The 26,376-nt window shown below is 41.7% G+C and overlaps 2 protein-coding genes across 3 annotated transcripts; one reads left to right on the top strand and one right to left on the bottom strand.

Moving 5' to 3' along the window:
• The first annotated feature begins 85 nt into the window (after window positions 1-85).
• On the top strand, window positions 86-17,737 carry DNAJC2 (DnaJ heat shock protein family (Hsp40) member C2). The gene is made up of 17 exons (XM_080575354.1): window positions 86-840; window positions 1,402-1,592; window positions 2,100-2,175; window positions 4,259-4,357; window positions 6,901-7,042; window positions 8,430-8,510; window positions 9,232-9,297; window positions 11,056-11,147; window positions 11,244-11,365; window positions 12,201-12,350; window positions 12,634-12,722; window positions 12,809-12,878; window positions 14,215-14,399; window positions 15,080-15,180; window positions 16,104-16,211; window positions 16,934-17,088; window positions 17,619-17,737. The coding sequence occupies exons 1-17, from the start codon at window positions 687-689 to the stop codon at window positions 17,691-17,693; spliced, it is 1,956 nt and encodes a 651-aa protein (XP_080431480.1). The 5' UTR covers window positions 86-686; the 3' UTR covers window positions 17,694-17,737.
• Window positions 17,669-26,376, bottom strand: PMPCB (peptidase, mitochondrial processing subunit beta). Of its 2 annotated transcripts, none has more exons than XM_080575355.1 (13): window positions 26,217-26,376; window positions 24,521-24,661; window positions 24,121-24,207; window positions 23,531-23,660; window positions 22,870-23,068; window positions 22,111-22,190; window positions 21,463-21,575; window positions 20,661-20,804; window positions 19,991-20,154; window positions 18,528-18,613; window positions 18,360-18,448; window positions 18,048-18,123; window positions 17,669-17,957 (listed from the first exon to the last, which is right to left on the bottom strand). In XM_080575355.1, the coding sequence occupies exons 1-13, from the start codon at window positions 26,304-26,306 to the stop codon at window positions 17,893-17,895; spliced, it is 1,464 nt and encodes a 487-aa protein (XP_080431481.1). In that variant the 5' UTR covers window positions 26,307-26,376; the 3' UTR covers window positions 17,669-17,892. The 2 variants fall into 2 exon arrangements, with proteins under 2 accessions (XP_080431481.1, XP_080431482.1); XM_080575356.1 differs by having other exon boundaries at window positions 19,991-20,151.

Genomic DNA, 26,376 nt, shown 5'->3' with positions numbered 1-26,376 from the left:
CTGCTCCCTTCCCTCCCCCTGTGTTTCTGAGGAGAACGGTCCCCCCGTAACCCCCCGGTGTGATGGTTTTAGGGGGTGCCCCCCCCCCCCCCCCCGTGTGATGGCTTAGGGGTGTGAGGGGACATGGAGGCCCTGGAGCGTGCCCAGAGCAGGGCTACGAAGCTGGTGAAGGGCCTGGAGTACAAGTCCTGTGAGGAGCAGCTGAGGGAACTGGGGTGGTTTAGTCTGGAGAAGAGGAGGCTCAGGAGAGACCTTGTTGCGCTCTGCAATAAGAAAGGAAGGTGTGGGGAGCTGGGGGTCGGCCTCTTTTCGCATATAACTACTGACAGGACTAGAAGGAATGGCCTCAGGTTGTGCCAGGGGAGGTTCAGGTTGGAAATGAGGAGACATTTCTTCTCAGAAAGAGCAGTCAGGCACTGGGACGGGTTGCCCAGGGAGGCGGTGGAGTCACCGCCCCTGGGGGTGTTCAAGGAGAGGCTGGACGTGGTGCTTAGGGACAGGGTTTAGTGGGTGATGGTGGTAGGGGGGTGGTTGGACCAGACGATCTGGGAGCACCTTCCCAACCCTACCGACCCCCTGACTCCCCACGCCGCCGTGATTTAGGGGGGAATCCCTCCCGTCCCTTAACGCCCCCCCCCCCAGCTCCCTCCCCGCCGACCCGGAAGCGTTCCCGGGCGGGCGCCTCCATGCGCCGGCTGCCGGCAGGCGGCGAGGCCAGGCCCGCAGCGCCCAGCCCGCAGCGCCCCGCTCGCAGCCCCTCGGTGCCGCCGGGCCGGGGCAGCATGCTGCAGGCGGCCCCGGGCGGGCACCTCACGGCGGTCACCAGGCCGCTGACGGCCGGTAGGTAGCGGCGGCTCGGTTCTGCCGGCCGAGCGTGTGAGCGGAGGGGGGTTAGGGAGCGGTTTGGGGGGGGCGCTGCGTGAGGGAGGCAGGCTGTAAAGGGGGGTGTTGGTGAGGGGACGCCTGGGTGCTCGCCCAGGGGCAGTGCCTGAGCAACAAGTCCCGGCTGCTGAAAGGCAGAGGCCTGCGAACAGCCAGGGTTTGTTATCCTGGAGGCGCTGGGTGCGGGTCTCCTGCCCCAGCAAAACGGGGCGGGATTTAACTGCACCTAAAAGTGTGTTCCCTGACCCCAAAGGCACTGCTCAGCCTCTGAGGGTGCAGCAAGGTCTCTGGGAGGAACCCCCTGAAGCACCTGTGTTCAGCTTCCTCTGATCTTTAACATGATCCGGTGTTTTCAGAGCAAACCAGGAGATCTGGTGATCTATAGCATTGTGCGATGTTACACTATAAATTAAAATCCATACATATACCGTATAAAATAAAATACCTACGTTTACTTTTTAATATTAAAACCAAAGCAACTTCACCTTCGGTGGCTTACTTTTCTGTTTTTGCTTATAGCATCAGTGCTCTGTCAAGTGGAACCTGTGGGAAGATGGTTTGAAGCGTTTATTAAGAGGAGAAACATAAATGTTTCTGCCTCTTTCCAGGAGCTAGAAGATGAGAAGGAGCTTTCTGAAGAATCGGGGGATGAAGAATTGCAGCTTGAAGAATTTCCTATGTTAAAAACGCTTGATCCAAAGGACTGGAAGGTATTCTGTTGATACAGACAGCGTTAATTATGTTTTTGATGGAAATCTGGCCAAGTTACCAGCAATTCCCAGCTGCTGATGAGCTCCTCTCTCACCCCATCAGAACCACTCTGTGTCCATTAGCACTATACCTGTTTTTCTGTTTTCTACACATAGTTACTTGATACGGGCAAACTCAAGAGCACATCAGGAGCACTCAGTAGGATCTTAAACTGTATTCTGGAGTTACATTAGTGCCTTGCTATTAAGACAGCAATTCAGTTTTCCATTAGTTGAGCTTTTTTAGGATCCGATACTTAAATCCAGCTTGGACTGAGGTACTGGAATTTCTATAACAGCTTTTTAAATGATTGGTCCTATGGGTTTTTTCTAATGTTTATGGAGAGATAATAGAATTCTGTCTCTTGCTTTTAAAAGATGGGGATGAAAACTGTTTTTCTACATGTGTTGTGGCATTTAGGTCATGTATATCAGTGTTTATTAGGGCTCTTTTATTTTCTTCCTCAGAATCAAGACCATTATGCAGTTCTTGGCCTAGGAAATATACGATACAGGGCTACTCAAAAACAAATCAAAGCAGCTCGTAAGTACCTTTCTCTAATAACACTACCCTTCTTTTAGATGTATAGGACTATTTTCCACATCTAAATGCAGACATATCACAAACAAGCTTTTTACTATTTTCACAGGCCTAAAAATGCCTCCTTTTTGACTTGTTGTTTACCAGCCTTTAAACTCAAATCACAGTTCTGAAATCCACTGGCCTAAAGCTAGTGAACTCAAAAATTTCACTGAGTTCACATCTCAGCTTTCTCATTTCAAGATTTTTGTTAAAACAACCAAAAAACCCACAGGCTATAACTGTATTTCTGCACTTTTGAGTCTGCAACTGGACTCAGTGAAAGGCAGAGAAATAAGAGTGGCTCTGCCCTGTGTATTTCAACAGGTTGTTACCTTGCAGCCGCCTTACAGTTGTTAATTGCCACGTTTATGCTAGTGAATGTTTAAGAAGCATGCTGCTGGTGGGTTGAACGTTTCATGGGAGTGGAGCAGAAGCTTTTATATTTTCATGTCTTCAAATATTGTAGTAAAAGTTAGACCACTGAGAAGCTCAGTTTTCATTTTCTTTGGTCATTTTGCCATTTGGAGAATGTAGCGTTCCTGTTGCTGAATCTTGGGGTTATTATCAAGCCATTAAAGCTACGGTCTTGTGAGGTTATATTTCCTTGGCATTTCAGATTAGTAAACAATAGAACTTGGAAGTGCCAGCGTGCTCCTTAATGATATCACAGGCCTGTGTCTTAAATCAAGAAGTATGATTTCATCAGAAGTGCACTCCGATGCACAGGAGTATCTTATGGTACTTGCATACCAAGAAACACCATGTCAGGCTTCACAACTTTCATTTATATGAAGCAATGTGACCTAGAGTTGACTTTGCAAGAAGATTTAAGTTGAAGACTCATAAATAGGCTTTGTAAAATAAGCTAATGGTTTTGTGAGCTGATAATTGAGAACAGTTGCATAAAGAAACTGCACTTGTATGAGTGGAACCACTGTCACCAGTTAAACCACAGATAAAGGTTAAGTTACTTGCAGACGGTTGGAACAATGGTTCCTTGAGAGCCGCTTGCCTGAGTTAGGGCATTGGACCAGCTCATTGCTTTCTAGCAAAGTCATGGCAACTTACTGTGTGTGGTCACTGAGCACAAAAATAAAAATCATTTTTCGCTTATAGCTTGGCTATATTACCTTGTGTTTGGATCTGGCTAAGACAGCACACTTAGCAAATTACTGAGTTGCACAGGAAATTGTGTTGTCTCTGGTATGTGATCATATGCTGGAGTACTTAGCAGTGCCACTGCGGATCCTGCGTTAATAACTCAGAGAGCAGCAGCTATTCTGTCAATTAGTGACCTCACTAATCTTACTGAGCAAGATCTAGGGCATATCTCTCTCTCTCCAACTTGAGAGTGCTGAGTCAACTTTGATAGCAACTTCAGTAGATATTCGCAAGGTGTTAGTTGTCTCTTAGGATTTACGTCTTAAGTAGAAAGAGAACTTGACCACAAAGTCTTGTGTGTGTGCTTAGTTTTATCTGTGGGTATGTGCAGCAGTCTTTACAGGCTCATGGCTGTAGTTTACTTGCAAAATTTCATCTTGGACTATATTCAGAACTTGAGTAAAGGAATTGAATACAATTTTTATTTTATCTAAATGACTTTGCTTTTGATTGGAAATAACAATTTATGTTTTTTTCTTTATTTTCTAGCTTGATTGCATAGGGAATTGTGCAGTCTTGCACAGTTACGGTCCTGAAAACACGTCATGTTTTTTGAAGCTAACTGTACATCTGTAGTCACTGAAGTACTTTGATATGCATAATATTAGACTAAGTCTTGGAAAATCAGTGCTTCTTCAGCTGATAAAAGTGAAAGTTTCTAAGTTGAGATTGTCTGGTGTCCTAGCAGAGACAAAAGAGTGTTAATTCTGGCAATAGTGTTAAATCAAAGAAAGTTAATTTACTCATCTCTATTTTCTTACTGATGGTTTAAAAAATAAAAAAGTACCTAAGTAGAGGACTGACAGTTGGAATTACTATATTATTTTTAACAAACTACACAGTGTTGATGATGAAGTATTTCTAAATGTTATGTCTCTGATAGATAAATCTATGGTTTTGAAACATCATCCAGACAAGCGAAAAGCTGCAGGGGAGCAAATCGGAGAAGGCGATAATGATTATTTTACGTGCATAACTAAAGGTAAGTAATTGACTTGTTTTATTACTCAATCTGCTTGATAATCTAAAACATTATTTGTAGTGCTTTATGAGGTTTGTCACTGTCGCTACTTTTAAAGAACTGTGCAAAGCCAAAGAAGTTCTTTTCCATTTTAGCAAGCTGCTTCAATAAACAGAGGTCCCATAAATGTAACTTCCCTTTGGGTGGAAGCAGTATGGCATCGCAGCTCGTTGCCATTTGTCTGCCATACCACTTGGTGAAAAGCAAAATACTTTATGTTCACAAAATGCAAACGCTTGTAGCAGTGTATGCAAAGATGAACCACTAGAGGTTGCCACATACATGCAATAAACTGATACGCTGTAAAATAATTCCTTTAAGACACCAACAGCAATTGGAAAATCCGAATACTAATGCACTTGCTCTGCCAATAGAGCATCTGTTGATTTGATCTCGGATATCAGTTTTCTCAGCTGCTCACTTTTGCCCACAGATGGCCTAGTGAACTCGATTAAATAACATATCGCTCTTGCTTCTAGTGACCTAGAACACCACTGCTGCCTAATTGCAGGCACTTGAGGGGGGTATTCTAGGTGTAACCAGGCTTATACGTCTAAAAACACTTTCATTCTTAAGCTAGTTTTCTGAATCAATAAGGTCCGTGGAGGTAGGGGGAAAAATGTTGAAATTTGTGTGCTCTAAACTTTCTAATTCTCAGTGACTTCTTTTGCTGCTAGTTAAAACATTAGAAAATGTTATGTTAGAGAAGCCAATGATGTTTTCAGCCTTCTTTAGAGTTGTACTAAAACTTCTCAAAAACAAGCGCAGCAGTTGATTGAAACCAGACCTTTTTTGAGATCATGTCCACAGAGATCAAAGGAATTTTGATTTTTGTTTCAATTTGAAACAGAAAAAAATCCTAAATCTGAAAAATAGGGGGGAAACCTGTTTCCCACCTGTTCTAATTATTTACTGACCTTTATTAGAACATTGGGAAAGCTAGCTTCAAAAGGAAATTAAGATCTTCCTGCAACATAGGATTGTAGGGAAATAAAGTTCTGCTGCTGCCTAGTTAGCCCGGTGAAGGTTTTCCACCGTTTCAGTCCTGTTGGAAACTGGCAGATGTTTATAATAGCACCTGTAGCTGAGTTCAGGAGTGTGCTCTATGATCTACATGCAAGGAGTAAAATATGTTGCTCAATAACAGCTTACATTCTTAAGTGTAAGAACAAACAAAAAGGAAAGCATGAAGTGGCATGGAAGATGAGTAATGTTTCCAAGCAGTACCTCGGAGGAAGGAAATGCAAAGGGAAATCTGGAGCAAAGAGGGTGTTAACAGAACAGAGAGAATAAACTTGGAAAGGCAGGAGTGCATATGCAGGATTCAGAGCTGGATATGGCAAAGGAAGGAGTGGGAGATGCAGTACTGGAGGAACAGAGTATGTGGGAGTAAAATGGGAGCTCGGTGTAAAATTGGTGCCTCTGAAGTGGAGGAGGAGGAGCCAACAGATATGTGCAGAATTTCTTGTGTTAGGGAAATGGTACGAGTGTTACTGAAGCTCCTAGCTTGCAATGTAGAGGATAACTGGGGTCATGTAGAGCATTGGCAGAGGGAATTGAAGGAAGTCCCTTACCCAGAAGGGTAGAGAAGATTGGCACGCAGCAGCTTATTATTGTTTTCTTGCTTTCGTTCCTTTCTCTACTAACGTGCAGTGAGAGCAGTTTACAGAACCACAAAGCTCCAAGGTCTCCAGCTTATCACCTTCTAGGTGCGACCTTCACAGTGCAGTTCTCTGGCCAGGGAAGCAGTCACAGAAGCCTGCAAATGACTGCAATAAGAATTTGATTTCTTTGAATTCTTATTCTTATTGAAAAATAGTAGGTAATGTAGGTCTGACAGACTCAGTAATTTCACGCTTCCTTGAGGGGAAAAAAAAAAGTTTACTGAAGTTAGAGTGTGATTTCCAGGTTATAAGGTTTCGGTAATATGATGTTCACCATGTACAGGACTGTAAAAGGAGAAGTAGTAGGACAGTGTGTGTGCTGTGGCTGAGAGCTGTGTGGTGTTTTATGCTGTTTCAAAGTCTCAGTACAACTTCATCATGAGCTGCAAAAATTATTAAGAATGGCCCCTGTTCGTGCCAGTCCTGCAGTATTAACTCAGGGACTGTTTTTACTCCATGCCTGTCTTAGTAGACTGTTCTGTCAATTCATCTGCAAGGATTTGGTGCAAGATAAAAGCCTGAAGATGTCAGGCCCCAGCTACCAGTGACTGAACTGAGTTTACTGCTATAAGTTTATTTTAAATATAATGTGATTTGTTGCATTCTAATAGCAAAATGTGTTGTTTTTCATAGACATTTTCTTCCTACTTTGTTGAACAGGAATTGCCAGCAATGCTAGTTGAGATTTGATCAAAAGAATAAAATACAAAGCTGTACAGAAGTGATAAATCAGATCTGAGAGCACCTCTTTAAACATTTAGAGCCTTTTCTGTTAACATTCCCACCTTGCAGGGAAGACTCATTTTAATCTCATGTTTGATGTCTGGTAACTTTTTACAGCTTATGAAATACTGTCTGACCCTGTGAAACGACGAGCATTTAACAGCATAGATCCTACTTTTGATAACTCTGTTCCTTCCAAAAGTGAAGCAAAAGAAAACTTCTTTGAAGTTTTTTCACCGGTTTTTGATAGAAATGCAAGGTAAGCCATGTCAGACTGCCTTTGCTGTGCTGGAAGATCAGCATTTACAAGCTCTTCTGGTTTTTGCGTATAACTGGCGTGATTTTTAAGGGATGTTGGGAAATGCATTAAATTGATAGAAGTTTAATGCAGTTAAAATAGAATATTCTCAATTTATTTTTAAAATAATCTGAACTGTCACACTGGAGGCAGTGAGTTTGACCTGTGAGATTTAAAAAATCTCTGTTCCATATTAGATATTGTGCTTTTTATACAACACACAGTTTCATCTTAAAATTATTTACTATACCAAGCGTGTGTATGTTACTAACTAAAAATTCTTTTTTTTATGATTTTCTTATGAGGGTGAGACATTAACAGATGACAGTAGTTATGTTCACAATTAAGCGGGGCATCCACAACTTCTCTGCCCAGAAGACTTAGCCATCCCTGGAGGTGTTCAAGGCTGGATGGGGCTTTGGGCAACTTGGGCTGGTGGGAAGTGTCCCTGCCCATGGCAGGGGGGTGGAATTAGATGGTCTTTAAGGTTCCTTCCAACCCAAACCATTCTATGATTCTGTGGTTAAAATACAAGATATATGTAACTGTCAGTATTTGGTGGTTCTCTCTTGTACGGTGTGTGACTTTTTTCTACACAATTCATGCTTGTCAATTAACTTTGTATTAAGGCTGTCACAATATAAGTCAAGATTCAGTTTATTTCACTTTTTGCCTATATGAAAAAGTGTTTTATTGTGTGAGGCACTTCACAACTCATCCTGAACAATCCATTGCATAGGATGGATTGTTCAGAATGTGTTGTAATAGATTCTATAAATCTCTTAGCGTGCATTCCAGAGATTCAGACCTGATTCTGTGGTTGTCAGATGGGTTGTTCCCACCTCTGCTTGGAAATGGATGTCATGTCATGGAGTAAGAAATTCTAGAGCCTATGGAATAGTTCCCTCTTTGTAGGAAAGAAATGGAATAGAGGCAGAGCATGCATTGTTCTCTTGTTCTCTGTTCGAATATGTGGGAAACTTAATATAGCCTACCACAGAGCACCTTTTGTTCACTTTCTGTAAGCTCCCTTACCAGCAGAGTGTACATGGAGAAATGAGGCCCTGCTAACAGTGTTTGCAGATACCTTGTGTTCCGTCAGGTCTCCTTGTATGCACGCCAAACTCAGGAAAGGTGGAGTTTGCTTTTCTGGGGGAGCTCCCCCAGAAAGACACAAACAGGAGGATATTTAGAGCAAATGATCCTTTTTCTTCCTCTTCCCTGGTGCCCTTCTGTGTTGGTGGGAGGGAAACTAATTTGGTATTTGGATTCTGTACTTAACACCTGCTGTTTCATGAAGTAAGATTTCATATATATTATTTCTTGAATATATCAATTTATTTTTCAGGTGGTCGAATAAGAAAAACGTTCCTAAACTTGGGGACATGAACTCTTCGTTTGAAGAGGTAGATGCATTCTATTCATTTTGGTAAGTTAGATGGTGACCTCAGTTGCTGTTCGCAGTATGCAAGGTGTGCAGTGTAAAGGGTTTGCAGACCCTTTAGTAGGTTGATCGTTGGCTGTGGTCTGTTCTGACTGCGTAATGTCACGAAATTGCCTCATGGCTGTTCGGTGCCTTCCACAAACTGAGCTGGATTTCTTCTAGGAAATACATCCACGCTGTAAATTCACAGATATAGCTGTAGGTTTGGGCAGTGCTTGGCCAGAATAGCTGTGAACTGAGCTGCCCCACAGACTAGGAGTGGAGTTCATTTCATTTAACTTGTGTTTTCAGGGGAGGTGTCTACTAGGTTTAAGCTCCCCTAGTTAAGGGAGGTCTAGTCCAATAAATTCTGAAGTTTAAAATGGAGTTTGTCTCCATTATGTCTCGCATCCACTAAATATGGATGTGTATATAAAGATTAAATGAATTTCTAAACTCTGCAGGCTGCATTGTATCTCCAGTGCCTGTAATGAGAGATTTGACAATTATATTGTAAAGCTGGTGGTCCTACAGAGATATGAATTACTAGTTTCAGTGGTATTAACACAGTGGAATCATTGTAGGTGCAGTATAATTGTAAATGGTATTATAAATTGTAAATAACAGTGTAATTGCCTAGAAAAAATATTTAAGAAGGTAGATTATTTGTAATGGTTTTGCCGGTTTATTTTTTCATTCATTCTTGTTATTTTTATATTTAATTCAGGTATAATTTTGATTCATGGAGAGAATTTTCCTATTTAGATGAAGAAGAAAAAGAAAAAGCTGAATGGTATGTAAATAAAAAGAAATTTGATGGGAGACTGAGAGACTCGTGGCAAGTTGCTAAATCTTGCTATATCAGCCCATAAGACACAGGAAGAAAGGTGGCTAACCAAGAGATGGAATTCCACTCTCCCAGTTCATTGTCAGTCACACACTTGAACTGGACTGTGGGCTTTTTTTTTTTTTTTCCTCTCTTACCTGTGTTTCTTACCTGTGGTTCTAGAGGTGTTTCTAAGGTGTTCTGAAATTGTAAAAACAATGTATGTTATAAAGCATCTCCTGTGTGTTCATTTAAGTTCAGGCTTGTAATTCCAACATGCCCCAGATGCAGGTTGAACCTAGACCCAGAACAGAGTAGATGAGTAAACAGCTATCATGTCCTTCTCCGACTCTATTAAACTATGCTGAGACAAGTGATGCTATCTGGAATGTAGAAAGATTGGTTCTGATGGCTTGATGTTAATAAAAATTGCATATTTCTTGATGTAGTGATAATAGCTGAATTACTTGGACCACGTTGCTGTTGGAAAATATATTCTATTTTTTTCATTGTAAACACAGAACATTAAAATAAATCACTGTATCATTTAGTCTAACCTGTATTTCACAGGACACAGCCTTTCACTCGCTCATCCTGATATCACCACTGCTTGCATTATTTAAACCTCTTCTTCCAAGTTTGAATAGAAACCAATTTTGTAGTAAGGTTCAGGGTTTAGCTAACTTTGTGGCTAAAAATTACGCCATATTTTAGCTAGACATGTTTCTCTTACGCCTTTTTCTGCTCTTAAGTATTTGAGCCTCTCTGGACCTAGTTACTCTCTTCTCTTATGAAAGTTCTGTGAAGGCACTGTAATCAGTTCCTTATCAGTTGTATTTTTGATGAATTAGAGAGTAATTTCTAGGCTTCTCATTGGAAAGCTCTAGAATTATTTGCATAGCTCTTTTGTACTTGCTCCTGTCCTCCTTAAACATGTTTAGACAAATGGTACGTAGCATGCTGTACTTAGGAGAGCTACATGTCAGCTTCCTGCTCTTCTGTTCAGGTGGTTGGGATTCTTGTCATCCCTTCTTGCCAAAGGTTACGGTGCTCATCTGTTCTGATCCTTCAGTTTATTACCGGGTCCCCTCCTCTGCTGTGGGAATTGCTTCCTTTGATCTGAAGCATATTGTTCTGCAGTTGGATGTGTGGATGAGGATATAGATGCCACTAAAACTATGCCTTTTTCTTGACAGCACTGACAAATATTTCCAAATTTAGTCATCTAAATTTAATCTATTTAACCCGAGCTCTATCATGATATGATTTTACCAGAGTATCACAGCACTTCGTGGAAAGTGTTAGTTCCGTGCACATACATTCACTTGATGTGACCTATTTGCTGTGAAATTGTGATAATTGACATTAATTATACTGCTGCCCTTTAATTAAACTATATACCAGCATTTCAGTTGTTTTGCTTGAGCTTAACGTTACATCAGCAAATGGATTGCGTTTTGGAAACAGAGTCCATGATGTGGGCCTGTAATGACAGATGAGATGCTTGTTTTGTCAGGTGTTTTGAGGGTTTGTTTGATTGTTTAAATGCTTAGCATTTTGGACATGAGCTTGGGGCTTGGAACCTCATTTTTTGAAGTTTATTTCTGAAGTATTCAATGAAGACATCTGTGTGGGGAAACTCTTTTTAAGTGTTTGTTGCTGAATTCCTAAGTTACTGACGCTGTAGGGTATGAGCGCTGAACTAACTATGCTCTCCCTTTTTAGTCGAGATGAAAGGAGATGGATTGAAAAACAGAACAGGGCTGCCAGAGCACTGAGGAAAAAAGAAGAAATGAACAGAATTAGGACACTTGTCGGTGAGCATACAAACTGTTCTTGCAAAAAGATTTGTTAACTAACAGGGGAAGACACTTGTTTTTCTTCTGAACGTGATGTGTCCTTTCCTCTGCCAGACAACGCATACAGCTGTGATCCCAGGATAAAGAAATTTAAGGAGGAAGAAAAGGCAAAGAAAGAAGCAGAGAAGAAAGCAAAGGTAGAAGCAAAACGAAAAGAACAAGAGGCAAAAGAAAAAGTAAGTTAACTACTTGCTTTATTTGGGCTGGAAATCTCTGGTTCATTGATACCTGATCCACTATCTCAGCTTCTAGCTGTGTCAGAAAGCTACTGTCAGAAGTTATATTGGGGTTTACAGATGTGTTGTCTTTGATCCCTGTGTAACAGGCAGTGCAAGGCTAACAGCCTTTTGAGAAAGATGAAAATAAAGAGCACAGATCTGAAACAAAAACTTCGAAAACTGAGTTTTGTTGTTGCATAAACTTTCTCTGGTTTAAAGGCCGTCATTAGCTCCTGTGGCCTACTTACTTCTTTCATAAAATGGATACAGCTGCTTGTTGTGTGGGTATGGTCTCTGAACGGTTGACTGGTTTGAGACATTCTGAGGTACTATTACTTGATTAATATTAAACAGTTTGGAAAATATGTCTCTGGAAACAGTATGAGTAGTGAAAGGCTTGGGAAATGTAAGGTGCTAAAAAGTATCTTCAAAGACAACACCAGAGCACTGCAGGGTATTGTGTTAACAGTGGTGCAAGAGAAATGCTGGACAACTGCATTTTTCCAAGCTTATACTCTTGGGGTAGACACAGGAGATTTCATAATCTTTTATAATCTTCATTGTAAAGGAGGCCAGGATTTACAGACTAGGTCCTCATAGTGAATATTTGAATTAATGCCAACTGGCATGGGTCACCCCTTCCCTTAAAGTTCTTGTGAAAATGAACATTGATATGTTGCTATACTTCAAAAACTGGAAACAGCATATTTTAATACTGAATGACTCAATAACCTTATAACTGTGTGTCTTTGGATTTTTTTGTGTGTGTTTTTTTCTTTTCTTTTGACTGCAGCAAAGACAAGCAGAATTAGAAGCAGCACGGTTAGCAAAAGAAAAAGAAGAAGAAGAAGTTAGGCAACAAGCATTAGTAGCAAAAAAGGAAAAAGAGATACAGAAAAAAGCCATCAAGAAAGAAAGGCAAAAACTGAGAACAACGTGCAAGGTATTTAAATGTTACTATAGTGAAATACAGGTTACATCAGTGAAATTATTGTGCGTTCTTAGATCAGGTCTTATCACTTACTTATTTTTATGGTCAGAGATGGGTATGGAAAGTGGGCTTACTAAATGCTAGAGAACATACTTATCATACAGTTTTGAGTTAGGAGTAAAGCTGACCAAATAGGCCCCAGCACAGCAATGGCTAAAGAATGCTGTCTGTTAAGCTTTTGTCTGAAGGACAGTAAAGTTCAGGAACTTTGTAGAACATGTATTTCTGCTTCCAGAACTGGAATTACTTTTCTGATAATGAGGCAGATTGTGTTAAAATGATGGAGGAGGTGGAAAAGCTTTGTGATCGTCTTGAGCTAGCAAGGTAAGTTTTCTTGCTCCTGATTCCTTCTCGTTTTGATACCCATCTTTCTACTAGCTATGCATTGTAACTTAATAATTTATTTTTAGTCTGCAATGCTTGAATGAAGCACTTACATCCACTACAAGGGAAGGAGGAAAGGCGGCTGTAGTAAAACAGGTAATTATGCTGAGTGTCAAATCAAATTAACAATAATTTGTTTGTGACATTTTATATGGCTGAATCTAAGTAAGATAGAACATAGCTGCTGTGGACTCTGAGTTTCAGAGTCTCCGGGCAGATTTGGTTTCCACTACGTTATACATAATGCAGTTCGTGGCTAGTGAAATAACCAGTGCCAGCTGAGAGAAGTTAATGCATTTTTAATTAGTAAAAGACTCAAATCCCACTGTTTGTATGGTACACAGAAGCAGCAGAGGAATTTAGTTTTCCCCAACAGTGGGTGGCTATTACCTAGAGGAGAAGGAAGGCACTCTTAACCTGTTCTGTTACAAAAAGGAAAATCCTGCCTCTACTCTCCCTGACCTGGGGCTGGATCCACAAAAGGACCTCATGCTGCAGGTGACAGGCGCTGGAAGGGCCAGTGGGTTGGATGCCAAAGTAGAGGAAAAGCAAGACATTTGTGACCAGGATTCACAGAACTCCACAAGGATCTGCCTAAATATGCCAGCAGGGAAAAGCTATTTGGAGTAAAAAGGCTGAACCCATGTCTTGCAGAGAGAATGAGATGCTTTCTTTCATCCACTTTGGAGTCAGATCTGTGAGCGTTATTTCCTGATGGAGAAGATGACCTGTCCCCATCCCTGGGGCAGGTTTACTCATCAGGCAACTGAAGACTTAAGATTCAAATGCTTCTGTTCCACAAGTGACTGAATCCAATCTCCCTTTCTACAGGAGAGTGTTGCAAACTTCTGCTGAATTGCTTGCTAACGAACTACACGTGGCCGTCTAGGCCTGAGTAAGCACTTATCTGCAACAACCCAGATTTTAGCTATTAATGCTAGTTTAGCTAACCTATTGAAGCTTTCACTTGAGCTACAACCACAGTAACAGAGAATTTCTGGCCTAACCAGGTTTAGGTAGCAGTTATGCTGGAAGGTTTCGGAATTACTGTATTCAACAGGGATGTTGGGCTGCCCCCAGTCACCAGTTTAGGTTCTTAATCCTTTTGTGGATCTGTCCCTTGGTGTCGGATGTTAGCCTGGACGTTCCAGTTATATGCAGAAGTCTTTCCTTAATCCTGGGAGCATTTGTTTAATTTCCTAGTGAATGTTGTGATGGATTTCCACTGTAGCGGATAATCTGGGATGGCCAATTTTACGCACGTGATGGAGGGAGATAATACTGGAGCAGATGAGCTCCATTTCCTTATGTATAACGCGAAGAACAGAAATTAAGCAAAATTCAAGGCTCAAAGCAATTGCAGAAGAGTGGGGTTTTTGTCGTCACATGGTTCTTTTTCCTTAAATAAAAATGCTCATTTACAATCCTTCAGATAGAAGAAATAAATGAACAAATAAGGCGAGAGAAAGAAGAGGCAGAGGCTCGTATGCGCCAAGCAACAAAGAGTTCAGAGAAGTCGACCACTGGTGGTGGAGGGGGGAGCAAAAACTGGCCAGAAGATGATCTACAGTTGTTAATTAAAGCTGTGAACCTCTTCCCAGCAGGGACTAATTCAAGGTACTTCTTGGTTTTGGTGTTAAAAGCCCTGTTACCAATTTTAATTAAATAACAAGTGTAATACAGCTTATTTTCAGACCATCTGAAGTATGATGTCAGTATAAGGACTCCTTAAATTTCCTTTTCCTTGACTGGACAGCAGTCAAGAGTACTCAGGAATATTGATCCTCTAGTCTGATCAGGTGCAAAGCTTCCCCTCTGTTTTGCAAGAACACACTAAGAATAATTCCAGGGCTAGGGGTGTTCCCATTCTCTCTTCCATAATCCCATTTATCTGGTGTTCAGGCCCTCTTTCGAGGGGCAGTGGAAAAACAGTGTTTTTCCATCTCAGCCCTTTAATATTGGAGTTGTTGAGGGAATTCAAATAAGCGACAGCTGAGCAGAGTTTTGAGGATTAGAGTTTTACATTTAAACAACCACATTTAACCCCCATACTTTTTCTGTATGAGAAGCCAAGAACTTCATCCAAGCTGAGTGAATTCTTAAGGGAAACTTAGCATTTAGTAACCAAAAGCTTTCCACAGTAGTTACTGTGAGAGTTTTAACGTATTTAAGTATGATTAAACTTACTTAAGAGTTGGTATAAAAGTGTTCAGTTGTGTACAGTAGCCTGATTCTATTGGTATGAAAATAAGCTTTACATAATGTGCTGATTTTTCCCCTTTCTATCCTTGCTTCAGGTGGGAAGTTATTGCCAATTACATGAACTTGCACTCTACTACTGGAATAAAACGAACAGCAAAAGACGTCATCAATAAAGCAAAGAGCCTCCAGAAGCTTGGTATCTTTATTAGCTTATTTTTGTATTAAGATGGTCTGCGTGCTTCTCTACAGCTTGATTTTTTTTTTTTTTTTAGCAGCATTGTGTTTCTGTTGTGAGAAAATGCTTTGTATATCCCCAAAAGAAACGTACTTCTGGTGGGAAAATTTAGAGGAGCATTTCTGTGACTCAGTATTTTCAGCCCCATAGCTATCACATAAGTCTCTACCTCATGAGTGAATCTCAAATTCTTTTAACTTGATGCACATGTAAGATTCTAGGCCCTGTTCATTACAGAGGCTCCTTTATACTTAGAGTGGGTGGAACTGTTCTCTGAAGGCATCTGGAATAAAGAGAATTGATGAGTCTATAGAGATGCTTTAAAAAGACAAAGGAGATTCAGCACCAGTCAGACAGCTAAATTAACGTGGCTTATCTCCTCGCAGAGTAAATGTAGGCCACAGAGCTGGGATACTGAGAAGAGACTCTGGAGGGTGTTCTCAAGGAAAATCAAAACACGCCGCTATAGAAAAAACAGTTTTGAAGTTGTTTCTCCATCCGAAACCACATACCTCTACAAGGAGGATCCAGACTCTCCCCTGCATTCCTGTCTGCCTGGCACACTGGTAGCCTGAGTAACGCAGATTTGTGCCACAGCCCTTCTGTGAGAGTAATCCCTTCTGATCTCACTGAAGCAGCAGATTCAGGCTTATGTTTGTGTGGAGGACGTAGTCACTTGAGCAGTATAAAGCAACTTAGGAGTTGGAAAACCAGGCACTTTGAGCAAAATACATTGGACCCTAAAAGATTTTTATGTACCAACCTCTTTTTTTTAATTGATTGTGTTTATTAACTTAAAAAATCTGCTACACAATGTTTTTATTACTACATCTGGCTTTAGTTTTGTTGCAGTAACTGTTCCGTTCAATGTCTGTTCCTAATAGACCCTCATCAAAAAGATGATATCAACAAGAAAGCGTTTGACAAATTTAAAAAGGAACATGGTGTGGTGCCTCAGATGGACAGTGCTGCCCCCTCGGAACGATTTGAAGGTAAAAGTGAAAAGGAAGCTCTTCTTGCACTTGTCTCTGCTGTGCACCTCAGTAAGAAAGTAATCTAGAACTCTAAGCCTTGCCTACAAACAACTAGCAAGTAAACAGGTGATGCAAGCTCAGTTACTGGATTTATTTGAGGGTTTCTGGTACGTTTAGTACAAACCAAGGCTAACTAAACAGTCAGTGACAGTTTGGAGTGCTTCCTGGGGAGCCAACAGGTTAAGTCAGATGCTGAGATCATCTGTTCCTCAGAGGTGCTGCCTTTCCAGGGGCTGCACTTGAGATACACGATCATCCTACAGTTAACCTTTGGAAAGTGTGATGGGTGTGTCTGGGGTTTAACAGGAGACCAGAGTCTTGCAGCAGGCTGGTTCCTTACTGAAATGTAACAGGAAGAACAACGTCGCTGCCCCAAGGATGTGGTTTCACAGGACAGCAGTAGTTACCTAACACCTGTTATCTAACACCTGGCTGACAACGAAGTTGTTACCTTCCAAAGTCTCTGTGCTGTATTTAAAGATCCCAGGTGCCACTTTGGCCAGTCTGTTCCAGTGGTGTTGGTTTTTTTTCCAGGCTTTAGTACTGGACATCCCTTAAATCAAATCAGTGGCTCCAAGGACTTAAAATCAATTATAATATTTTCACAGTATTTTCTTACACTTATCTCGAGGAATCATTACTAAAGTTATTTTTACTGTCACTTTTGATTTTGAAAACAGGATCGTCTTTAGATTCATCCCCTTGGACTACAGAAGAACAAAAGCTTTTAGAACAAGCACTGAAGACTTATCCAGTAAATACTGCTGAAAGATGGGAGAAAATAGCAGCAGCTGTCCCAGGCCGGTCAAAAAAGGACTGCATGAAGCGATATAAGGTAAGGCTTTCTAACCTCCTTCTAGGGTTTTAATTAACTCAGGTTTTGGTAGAACCCATTGCTTTTACTTTTGCCATCCCTCCCCAAGACAGTATCTGATGACAACAAATTAGCAGAAGATGGCACTTTATGGAGAATTTTGTTGTTGTTGTTAACCCAGAAAAGCAGTACGGAATAGGTTTTCTTCAGTGGAAGTACTAAAACTGGAAGCTGGGAAGAAGTCTGCCCCATAAAATTTGTCCTAAAATTTGACAGCACCTTCTTGCAGATTGTGAAGTCCTTTCCCTAGCCCGCTTTATATTCCCTTTTGTACTACAAGGGGATTAGATGAGCATTGATCTTCTACACCATGTCAGTATTAATTTGTTTCTAGGAGAAATTGTTTTATGGTATTAAACTGTCTGGATTGCTTACTGTTGAGAGCTAGTGTAGTGGTTCAGGCTGACTACACCAAATGCTTAAAACCACAGCATCATTAAGGTACACATTTTAAGTAGGTTTTTGTTTTTGTTTTTTCTCCACTTCTCCAGGAACTCGTTGAAATGGTCAAGGCAAAGAAAGCTGCTCAAGAACAAGTGATGAATGCTACTAAAGTCAAGAAATGACTTTTACTGACAATCTTTGTTTTATAATAAAAATGCAAATACTATACATGTTTTCCTTCTCTCCTTAATTGTACAGATACACAGGACTATGGTTGGTGTTTGAGTTTTAATCTTCTCAAATGCATTTTTGAAGTCAAAAGCAGTGTTTTGTTTTATTTTCTCTCTCTTAAAGCTCAAACATAGTGGAAGTTCTTGTTCACTACTCACGACGCCAATACATTCCACTGCAGATTTTGTTATACTCTGGAAGTTGTTCAATTGGACCTGGAATTTAAAGAAAGTTGACCATGACACATGCTAAACTGATAAGAAAGGGGGTGGAGGAGTTGCAGGAGGTGAGCTTAGACAACATACCCACAGCAGCAACAGCAGGATGCTTATCATAGATGTACTTTGTGCAAACTTCTCTAATAGTCTGGGCATCAATAGCCTGAAAGGGTTAGAGAGACACATTTTGTTACTAAACCTGTCTTAAAAAAGTATTAAGTCAGTGATCTTAATTTCTTTTGTATAATCCAGAGGAACAGGAGACAGAACAGTTGAAGTATTCTCCTTTGGAAACAGTCTAAACTCTGTACTGTTTCTTCCTATAACAATTAACAACTAAGAAGTTAAATTACTACAGTAAGGGCCTAATCAAAGAACTCCAGGAGGAGTGCCACTTACTTCAATCCTTGCTTCAAGTTCTGGAATTGGGATTCTGCGCTTGTAACAGAGCATTTGTCTTCCAATGTCTTCACAGATTGGGGTGGAGCCTAAAACAGGGGAAAACCCACTTCAGTTATCAAGCATAGAGTAGCAAGAAGTAAGAATAAAAAGCTCTCTGGGTCTCACCATCAAGTTGTAGCAGCATATTTGTCTTTAGAAGGTTTTTTGCTCGAGCTACTTCATTTTCTGTAACGCTTGTGCAAAGTCTTATCCTGAAAAACAGTTTAAATCCAAAAGCATTAAATAATGCGAACGTGTAGCACACGAGATGGTTGTGTACCTCTGCCACAGGCACTGAGTACACCTACCCACGCACATCTTTTCTACAGACAGAGTTGATAAGAGTTCTTGGTATGAAGATAAGCCACAGGACTCATAGAAGCAGCATAAGGAGAGGGTTTTTCTGGAAGCATACCAATACTCAGTCTAAAAACAAGTTTTTCCTCTTAGAAGAGCTGCATTTCATTTTATTAATGTTTTGAGCCACGTGCAGTCCATGCTTGCTAGCTTGAGAATGGCTGTTGGTAAGATAATGGGAGCCAAGCAATTAGAGGTAATTAGCCCAGAAGGCAAGCCGTTACTTCCTGGCGCTTGGTAAGAGATGAGAACTGTATAAATAACATCACACCTCGTAGAGAAGACTCCACTAGGAAGACAGAGGGATGCAGCAGGTATCTTAACACATTATAGCACAAGAATGGTTCGCATCTTCCCTGATGCTAAACTGCAGCAAGCAGACAGCTAAAATGATATATTTACCTAAGAGTTCTTTACAGAGATCTCAGAATAATGGTATATGAGAAGTGCTCTGTGTGATTAAAGAAACTCCTCAGTTTCAAGTTTTCTTTTAATTTCAGCCACTTCAAGTCAATGCCCTTAAATAACACGTCTGTTTCTAATCACATCTGCAGTTCAAGTATTAGCAGTGCCCCTATGGACACTTTCAAATTAGATTTAAGGCCTTAGATTAATGAAATTATCTGTAGTCCCAATTTTTAGAATTCCACATAACAGCTCATCTACTTGACATAATTTCATTTTCCCATGTACTCACTAGAGCTCTGTGTAACACCACCACCACCTGGTGTGCCACGTGGGCCAGTGACTGTAGAACGGTTAACTAGTAATGGTATTTAAAGGTAATTGCACTCTCATTATGCTCATTCATTATTCTGAATATTTACTTTCAGGTGTCAAACATGCAGTTCATGAGTACTGCATGCTGACTTAATCGCATTCTAACGGGTTTAACACATTTTTATAACTCCTGCCACTTGCAAGACAAAAAGAAAATCACTGTCTATTTACCTTGTAAAAGCAATGTGAACTGTAGTTAGTAGTAGTAGCACTTATTCTTCTAGGGCATAAAACAAGCCTAAACCCTAAATTATTCATTCTAAGTAAGGGTGACAGAAACTGGCTGCTGGGACTGTGCATCTCAACTGTCAAAGTTTAGAACTAGATGTGTTTATTTTTCCCAGGCAAGCCTAAGCAGAGAAATAGAGATAGGCTCTTTAAATAATTACTATTTTTAAAAGTTTATTTGTCCACGGAATATAATCTTTTTAGAGAAACCGTTGTTTGCTTACCATTCTCTCTGAACAAAGTGCACCATGTCCTGGATAGTTGATGGCTCACAGACCATGTAGAGGCCCCACAGCCCCGTATCAGTGTAGCAGGTGTTGAAGGACTGGAAACTATGACACAAGTTACCATGGCAGGCAATCTGAGCAAGTTTACTGGATAAGTTCTGCTGAAGCAAGAGAAAACGTATTTCGTTCGTTTTCTGAAAGCTTACTAGTCTCCTGTTTTCAATGTGACAGAACATGCAGCAGTATCACAGGCTCCAGCAGAAGCTATGCAGTCAACTATCAGTTCTCCATCTCAACAATTTCTTCCCTTGCACGTAGTCCAAATAGCTTCCAAATAACAGCCCAGATCATAAAGCCACAGAGGTCCGAGAAAGGGACTGCTACTGATACCCCCGTGTTCTGATGACGTACAGGTATGAAACATTCCACGAGGGCTGGCAGACCTCGAGTCGCCACTATTTTGGCAATTTAAAATCACTTCCTAAAACTTTCTTAGATCTCGGGCAACAAAGTCTTTCAGCCTCCCGGCTGGTTTCCCTCACCCTGCTTCAGAAAGAGCCACGAAGTCACGGCAACGCCCTCAGATACGGCTGAGGGGGTCGGTACCGGCAGTACCCCAGGCAGACACCCTCGTTAACGCCAGGAAGGTGCTTGCAGGTTCACTCACCACGCCTCCTCCGAAGGAGCGGTCCCAGTTACCTATCAGAGTGTTTGCTACCATAAGGGGGATCGTATCCGGGTCAGCCCAGCCAGCTGCTTCCACGGCTATCGCCAAGTGCGCCAAGGGCATCTTGTCGTCTCTTATACGGATCTGTGGGAGCACACGAAAGCAGCTGTAGTGCAACCTGCACGCGGTAACGTACACGGCAAGTTAAATGTCAGGAGACAGCCATCTCCACTCCGTCTGTATCAGAAAGCATGCATGCAAAGAACCAAAAATTAAAGTGCACGGAGCTTTATTTACCATTGGCCTTAATTAGCCATGCTCTGGCCATGTCAGAGCACTTGCCAAACGGGAAGCCTGACACCACGAACATAAAGAGGGCATTACAAGGAATTCTATGACAAACAGCAGCAAGGAAAGTTGATGGCTTTTCAAAATCTGAATCCAGCTGGGAATGGAACACAGACGCCTTGGCTCCCCGCCATACCCTTTAAATCAGTGACTCCCAGTAAGAGGAAATGCTCTCACAGTGCAGGCCAGGCAACGAAAGGAAAGTAGCAGCAGGGGTAAGGGAGGTATTCCCTCAGGAACTGATGAGGCAGAGAAAGTGGTGGCAGTGGAGAGTGGAGGCTTGCCCAAGAAAAGTTGGTAAGTCCTGCTTTGGAAAGCAGCTACTCCAGTTGCCCTCACTGTGGGCAAGAAGCCTTGTAATCTGCTCAGTGTGCAGCTGAGAAGCTCTCCTCAGCAGGCACCATGTGCTCGCAGGGGATAAAGGGCCAGCTCGGAAAGCCGTTGAGCTGCTTACCTCACTGCCCGTGAAGCTACAAGGCGGCAGGGGTGGCAGCCCTCCTTCTGGAGCAGACGGCAAGTTACCGAAGTGGCATTTGGCTAGGTCAAGTAGCTCATTGTGACAGACCCCTGAACAAAGACGTTTCACATACTTTGTCATGTTACTCCGTGAACAGTTCATTTAACTTGCTATGCAGTTTAAAGACTCAACTGATCAGTAACTTATGGGTCCCCCCCCCTTTAATGCCACACTTTCAGATTTTCCCCAGCACCCCGTCATGCAGAGTAAGATCACGATCATACTCCAAATCAAGCTGTTTGCTCTCAATTTCAAGCCTCAAAATTATTTTCCCTCTCTCTGCTTTTCTTGCTTCTCCCCTTTCCATACTGAATTCCTTCCAGGCCCTTCTTTTCATGCCCACGTGGAACAATGACCTTACCCACTTCTAGTTGTTGTTTTAAGGATGTTTCTGAAATATTACTGAGGGAAGAAGGGAACAGAAGTTCAAAGGCTATGAAGGCAGAAACCAAACATGCAGGGCTAACAATGAACATCCAGGACGTACTGAACAATGGGCAATTCAGCATGTTGCTCCCTGAAACTTAAAAGACTATGGTTTTAAGTACAGTTTCACATGACCAAGGGTGAATATCTCATACTAACCTCCAGCAGCAGCCAGGACTATTCTGGGTCCTTTGTAATGTGTTGTTATGTACTCCACCAAGTCATTGCGGTTTATGGATCTAGAAACAGTCAAGGAAACATCACTGCCATGTCAGTACAGGTTTTTTTAAAAGAAGAAATAGAAATACAGAATAATATAGTATCAGAATAATTATAAGTTCTGCCAATGCACAGATGCAAAAAGCTAAAATAAGGACAGCTTCCTAAACAGAAAACTGGAACTTTACACATTTTTCCTTTCAAAGCTCTTACAGCTTCCTGATAAAGAATAAGAATTACAACTCTGCTCCCTGGTGATCTCACTCAGGTAAGAGATAAAATCCACTAATGATCCCATGCCAATTTTAAAACAGTATGCTTAGTAATCTCCTGTTCTGCACCAGTATAAACAGCTGCTGAAAGAGCCGTGTGAACGCAGTTTTATTTCTGGTAACGCCAACACCTGGATGATGGGAAAAAGAAGCACTTGCAATTTTCTGTCAGATGCATTTTTAATGAACAGGAGAAGTAATGTCAAATAATGAAAATGTGCAGTAGATATGTGAAATTCACATACACCATGATGCCTGGAAAAGGAGAACTAAAGCGATAGGAAATTCTTACAGTTACGTCCAGCACAACTTCATCTACCTTCCAGAGTTAAAAAATACAACTGAAGGTGTTCCCCACATTTCAGAGGGATCTTTTAAATATAGAAAAGTTGCCACACAATTAAAACAGCCACAAACTTGGACATACTTAATGTTTTCTGTGGGTCCTAAAATCGTCCTTCCTAGGGCTGTTTTCTGATAGGCCGTAGCATGAAGGTAATCAAAGACAACTTCCTGTAAATTGGTTTCAACCTCTTGCATCTCTCGAAGTATAACTCCTCGCTCACGCTCGATCTCTGCCTCTCCCAGGGTGCTGTTCTGAATTATGTCAGCAAGAATTTCCACAGCTAATTGAAAATAAAGATAGGAATAGAAATTATTTTCAAGCTACCAGAAAAATCTGGTTTTAAAAGTAAAACCCACCCGAAAGCCCAAGTGACCCAAAAGGTACTAGTAAGATTTGCAGCTTGGAATTTTAAAAAAATCTGATTTTTTTTTTTTAAGGATGCTAAAATGCTACAGCTTTACTTTAAAAGACACTTGCTCTGCAGGAATGGAGAAGTCCAAAAGGCATTTCTGGGGTAGGGGGAAAAAATCTAGCTGACAAAAATGTTTCAAGTATCAACTTCACTGTTAGCACACTCCTTTCCAAATCTGCATCCTCACATTCCCGTGAAGTTGAAGAAAGGACTTTTTGCCCGGGAAAGATGGGACTGTTAGGCTGCAAAAGCATCACTCTTATGCCTCATCCGGAGCTGGATAAGCATTTTTTGGTCTTTGCTACTTCTCTAATGAATGAAAGCAGTTACCTCTTGGTAAATCTTTTGAAAAAGCCTTTGCATAATACACTGTTTGTTCCCTGGACGTATAGGCATTCAGATGAGCTCCCATGTTCTCAATTTCTAGTTCAAGGTCTAACTGAGATCTCTTTTTTGTTCCCTGAAACAAAACAACAACAAAGTCAAACTAAACCCTTGAATTCACCCACTCAAAAATTACTACTGCTTGTCTGCAAAAGTCAAAGCCAAAAGGAAGAAAGTCTTCTGAAATGAAAACTGTCATGCTAATCTCTCCCATGTTGAAAGTCAAATATAAATCCTACTATGCTCCCAAATGAAAATAAAAAGCTGGCAAAAGGTAGACTGTGTGTCTTAAGAAAACTACAAGTTAAAAGCAAGTTAAAAATAGAGGTGTGTTACTAATGTAATTGTGTATCAGCTGCACACGACTACGAATTTAGCTTCATTTTCTAACTGAAACCAAGTCTGAGTTGGTTTCCCCTCTCTCCTCGATTTGTAAACCGTATTTACACAGTTCTGACAAAGTTCCCATCACTGATCTCTAAAGATAACTAGCTTAGAAATTCATCATAAATTTGTAAGCCAATACTCATACTCACCTTGAAAGCCATATGCTCAAGAAAGTGAGCAGTTCCATTGTTCTTCTCATTTTCATACCTGCTTCCAGCATCAATCCAAAGTCCAACCTCATTGGGGAAAAAAAAGAAATCATTTTATCAGCCAATCATGCAGCTTTGCTGTTTTTCCTGTACAAGCTAAACTTAGATTTTCAAGACCTACTTTTAAATGTTTTTTTTCCTTAAGAGACCCAGATTTTCAAGGAAAAAGAAAAATGATCTTCACAAAAATCGAATCACAAATCATTTAGGAAAATCTTAATTTCCCATCTTATAACTTAGGAATAACTGCTAGTAAACTTTGACAGAATCCAACGCAGTTCCACAAGGAAATGAACATACACAAAGTTATGAAAAAACATTCCCCTTACAAGTTACCTACTGTGCATGTTGAAAGTCCAGAGTCTTCAGAAGCTACTTGCAAGCCATTTTCCAGAGGACTCACCCTAGTCTCAGGAACATTTAAGACTACTTCTGTTGCTGCCTTGGAAACTCTGAACCTGCCTGTTCCCACATGTACACACTGTAAGAAAAAAGCATCAGTCACGTATACATTGTAAGTTATATCCTAGGATGCACTTCTAAAAATGTATTCCTGAACTTAAATATAAGTTCAGAAATCTATTTTAAAATATGCATTTCAAAAATAATCTTTACACAGAGTTATTTGCCAATACTTCACTTGGGAATACATTAACTGACTTCAGGAAAAAACAACAACAACAACAAAAAAAATGAAACTGTGGAGTAGACTGCATCTCCTTCCCTCCAACCAAATGTCCTGGCAGAAAACCTGCAGGAACTCTAATATGTCCTTTAGCATCTGAAATCTTTTTGGGTACCTGTTTTCTAAAATGAAGGGGGATCCAATGCAAGAAACTATGTCAAGGACTGCAAACCACAGTCATCTGGTTTTCAGCATAAGGCCAGATTTTGAAATTTACACCTTTTGTATAGTAACCTTGCAGTTAAAGCACATTAATCCAAAATAAAAAAAGAAATGGGAAGAAAGGGTTATAAAGAAAAAAAGCTTCACCGAATTTTTTCAACATTAAAGTATGCAAATATATAACCCAAATAAGTACTTCAAGCAATAAGCTATTCCAAAAAAGGATTATTTTAAATGTCCTATCAAAGATTTCCCTCACTATGTTAGACTGCCCTAAACATGAAAAGTACCAAATCCAGTACTCATCCAGTACTCTGCTACCAAAGGGCTAGATCTCAAAGCTCACATATTATGGGACCACAGGACAACTTGGGTTGGAAGGGATCTCAGGAGGTTTCTAGCCCAACCTCCTATGAGGAGCTGCTGAGGGAACTGGGGTTGCTGTGTCTGGGGAAGAGGAGGCTCAGGGCAGACCTTATTGCTCTGTACAACTGCCTGAAAGGAAGCTGTGGGGAGCTGGGGGTCGGCCTCTTCTCACAGGTAACTAGTGATAGGACCAGAGGGACTGGCCTCAAGTTGTGCCAGGGGAGGTTCAGGTTGGAAATGAGGAGACATTTCTTCTCAGAAAGAGCAGTCAGGCACTGGGACGGGTTGCCCAGGGAGGTGGTGGAGTCACCGTCCCTGGGGGTGTTCAAGGAGAGGTTGGACGTGGTGCTTAGGGACAGGGTTTAGTGGGTGACATTGGTGGTAGGGGGGGGGGGGGGGGGTTGGACCCTAATGATTCTGTGATTCAAAGCAGGGGCAGGTATGGAGTCAGACCTGTTTGCTCAGAGGGAATGGCGGCCTTTGGGGTTGTTTATTTATGTATTTATCTATTTATTAGAGTCTTGAACCTCAGCCCGGCTGTGCAGCCCCGTCCCGCCCGGCGGTGCCCGGTCCCCATGAGGGGGCAGCCGCCCCCCTCCCGCCTCCCCTCAGCCGGGCGGGGACTACAGCTCCCGCCATGCTCAGCGGCAGCCACGCACTGCCCCCCCCGCTGGGACTACAACTCCCAGCGTGCACCGCGCCGCCTCCAGCACGACCACCACCACCCCGCCGCCCACATCGCGGCCTCCTGAGCGCCAGCGCGGAGAGCCACCGAGGTGCTGGGCCCTCCGCGGCTCCCCCCCGTCCCTGCCCCACCGCCTACCCGGTTCCCCGGGCCGGGCGATCGCAAAAGGCGAGGACGCCAGGGCAGGAAGAGCCGCCGTGCCGCTAAGCGACCTGTAGGCGCCGCCATTTTGTGGGGCGGCTGGGCGCTTCCGGCGGCAGCTGCGCAGGCTCGCCTCAGCTCTCCCCTCAGCTCTCGC

This window comes from Anser brachyrhynchus (genome assembly GCF_964034855.1).
Source record: "Anser brachyrhynchus genome assembly, chromosome: 1".
In the NCBI taxonomy this organism is placed as follows: Eukaryota; Metazoa; Chordata; class Aves; order Anseriformes; family Anatidae; genus Anser; species Anser brachyrhynchus.
This window is presented reverse-complemented; position numbering and strand designations above follow the sequence as displayed.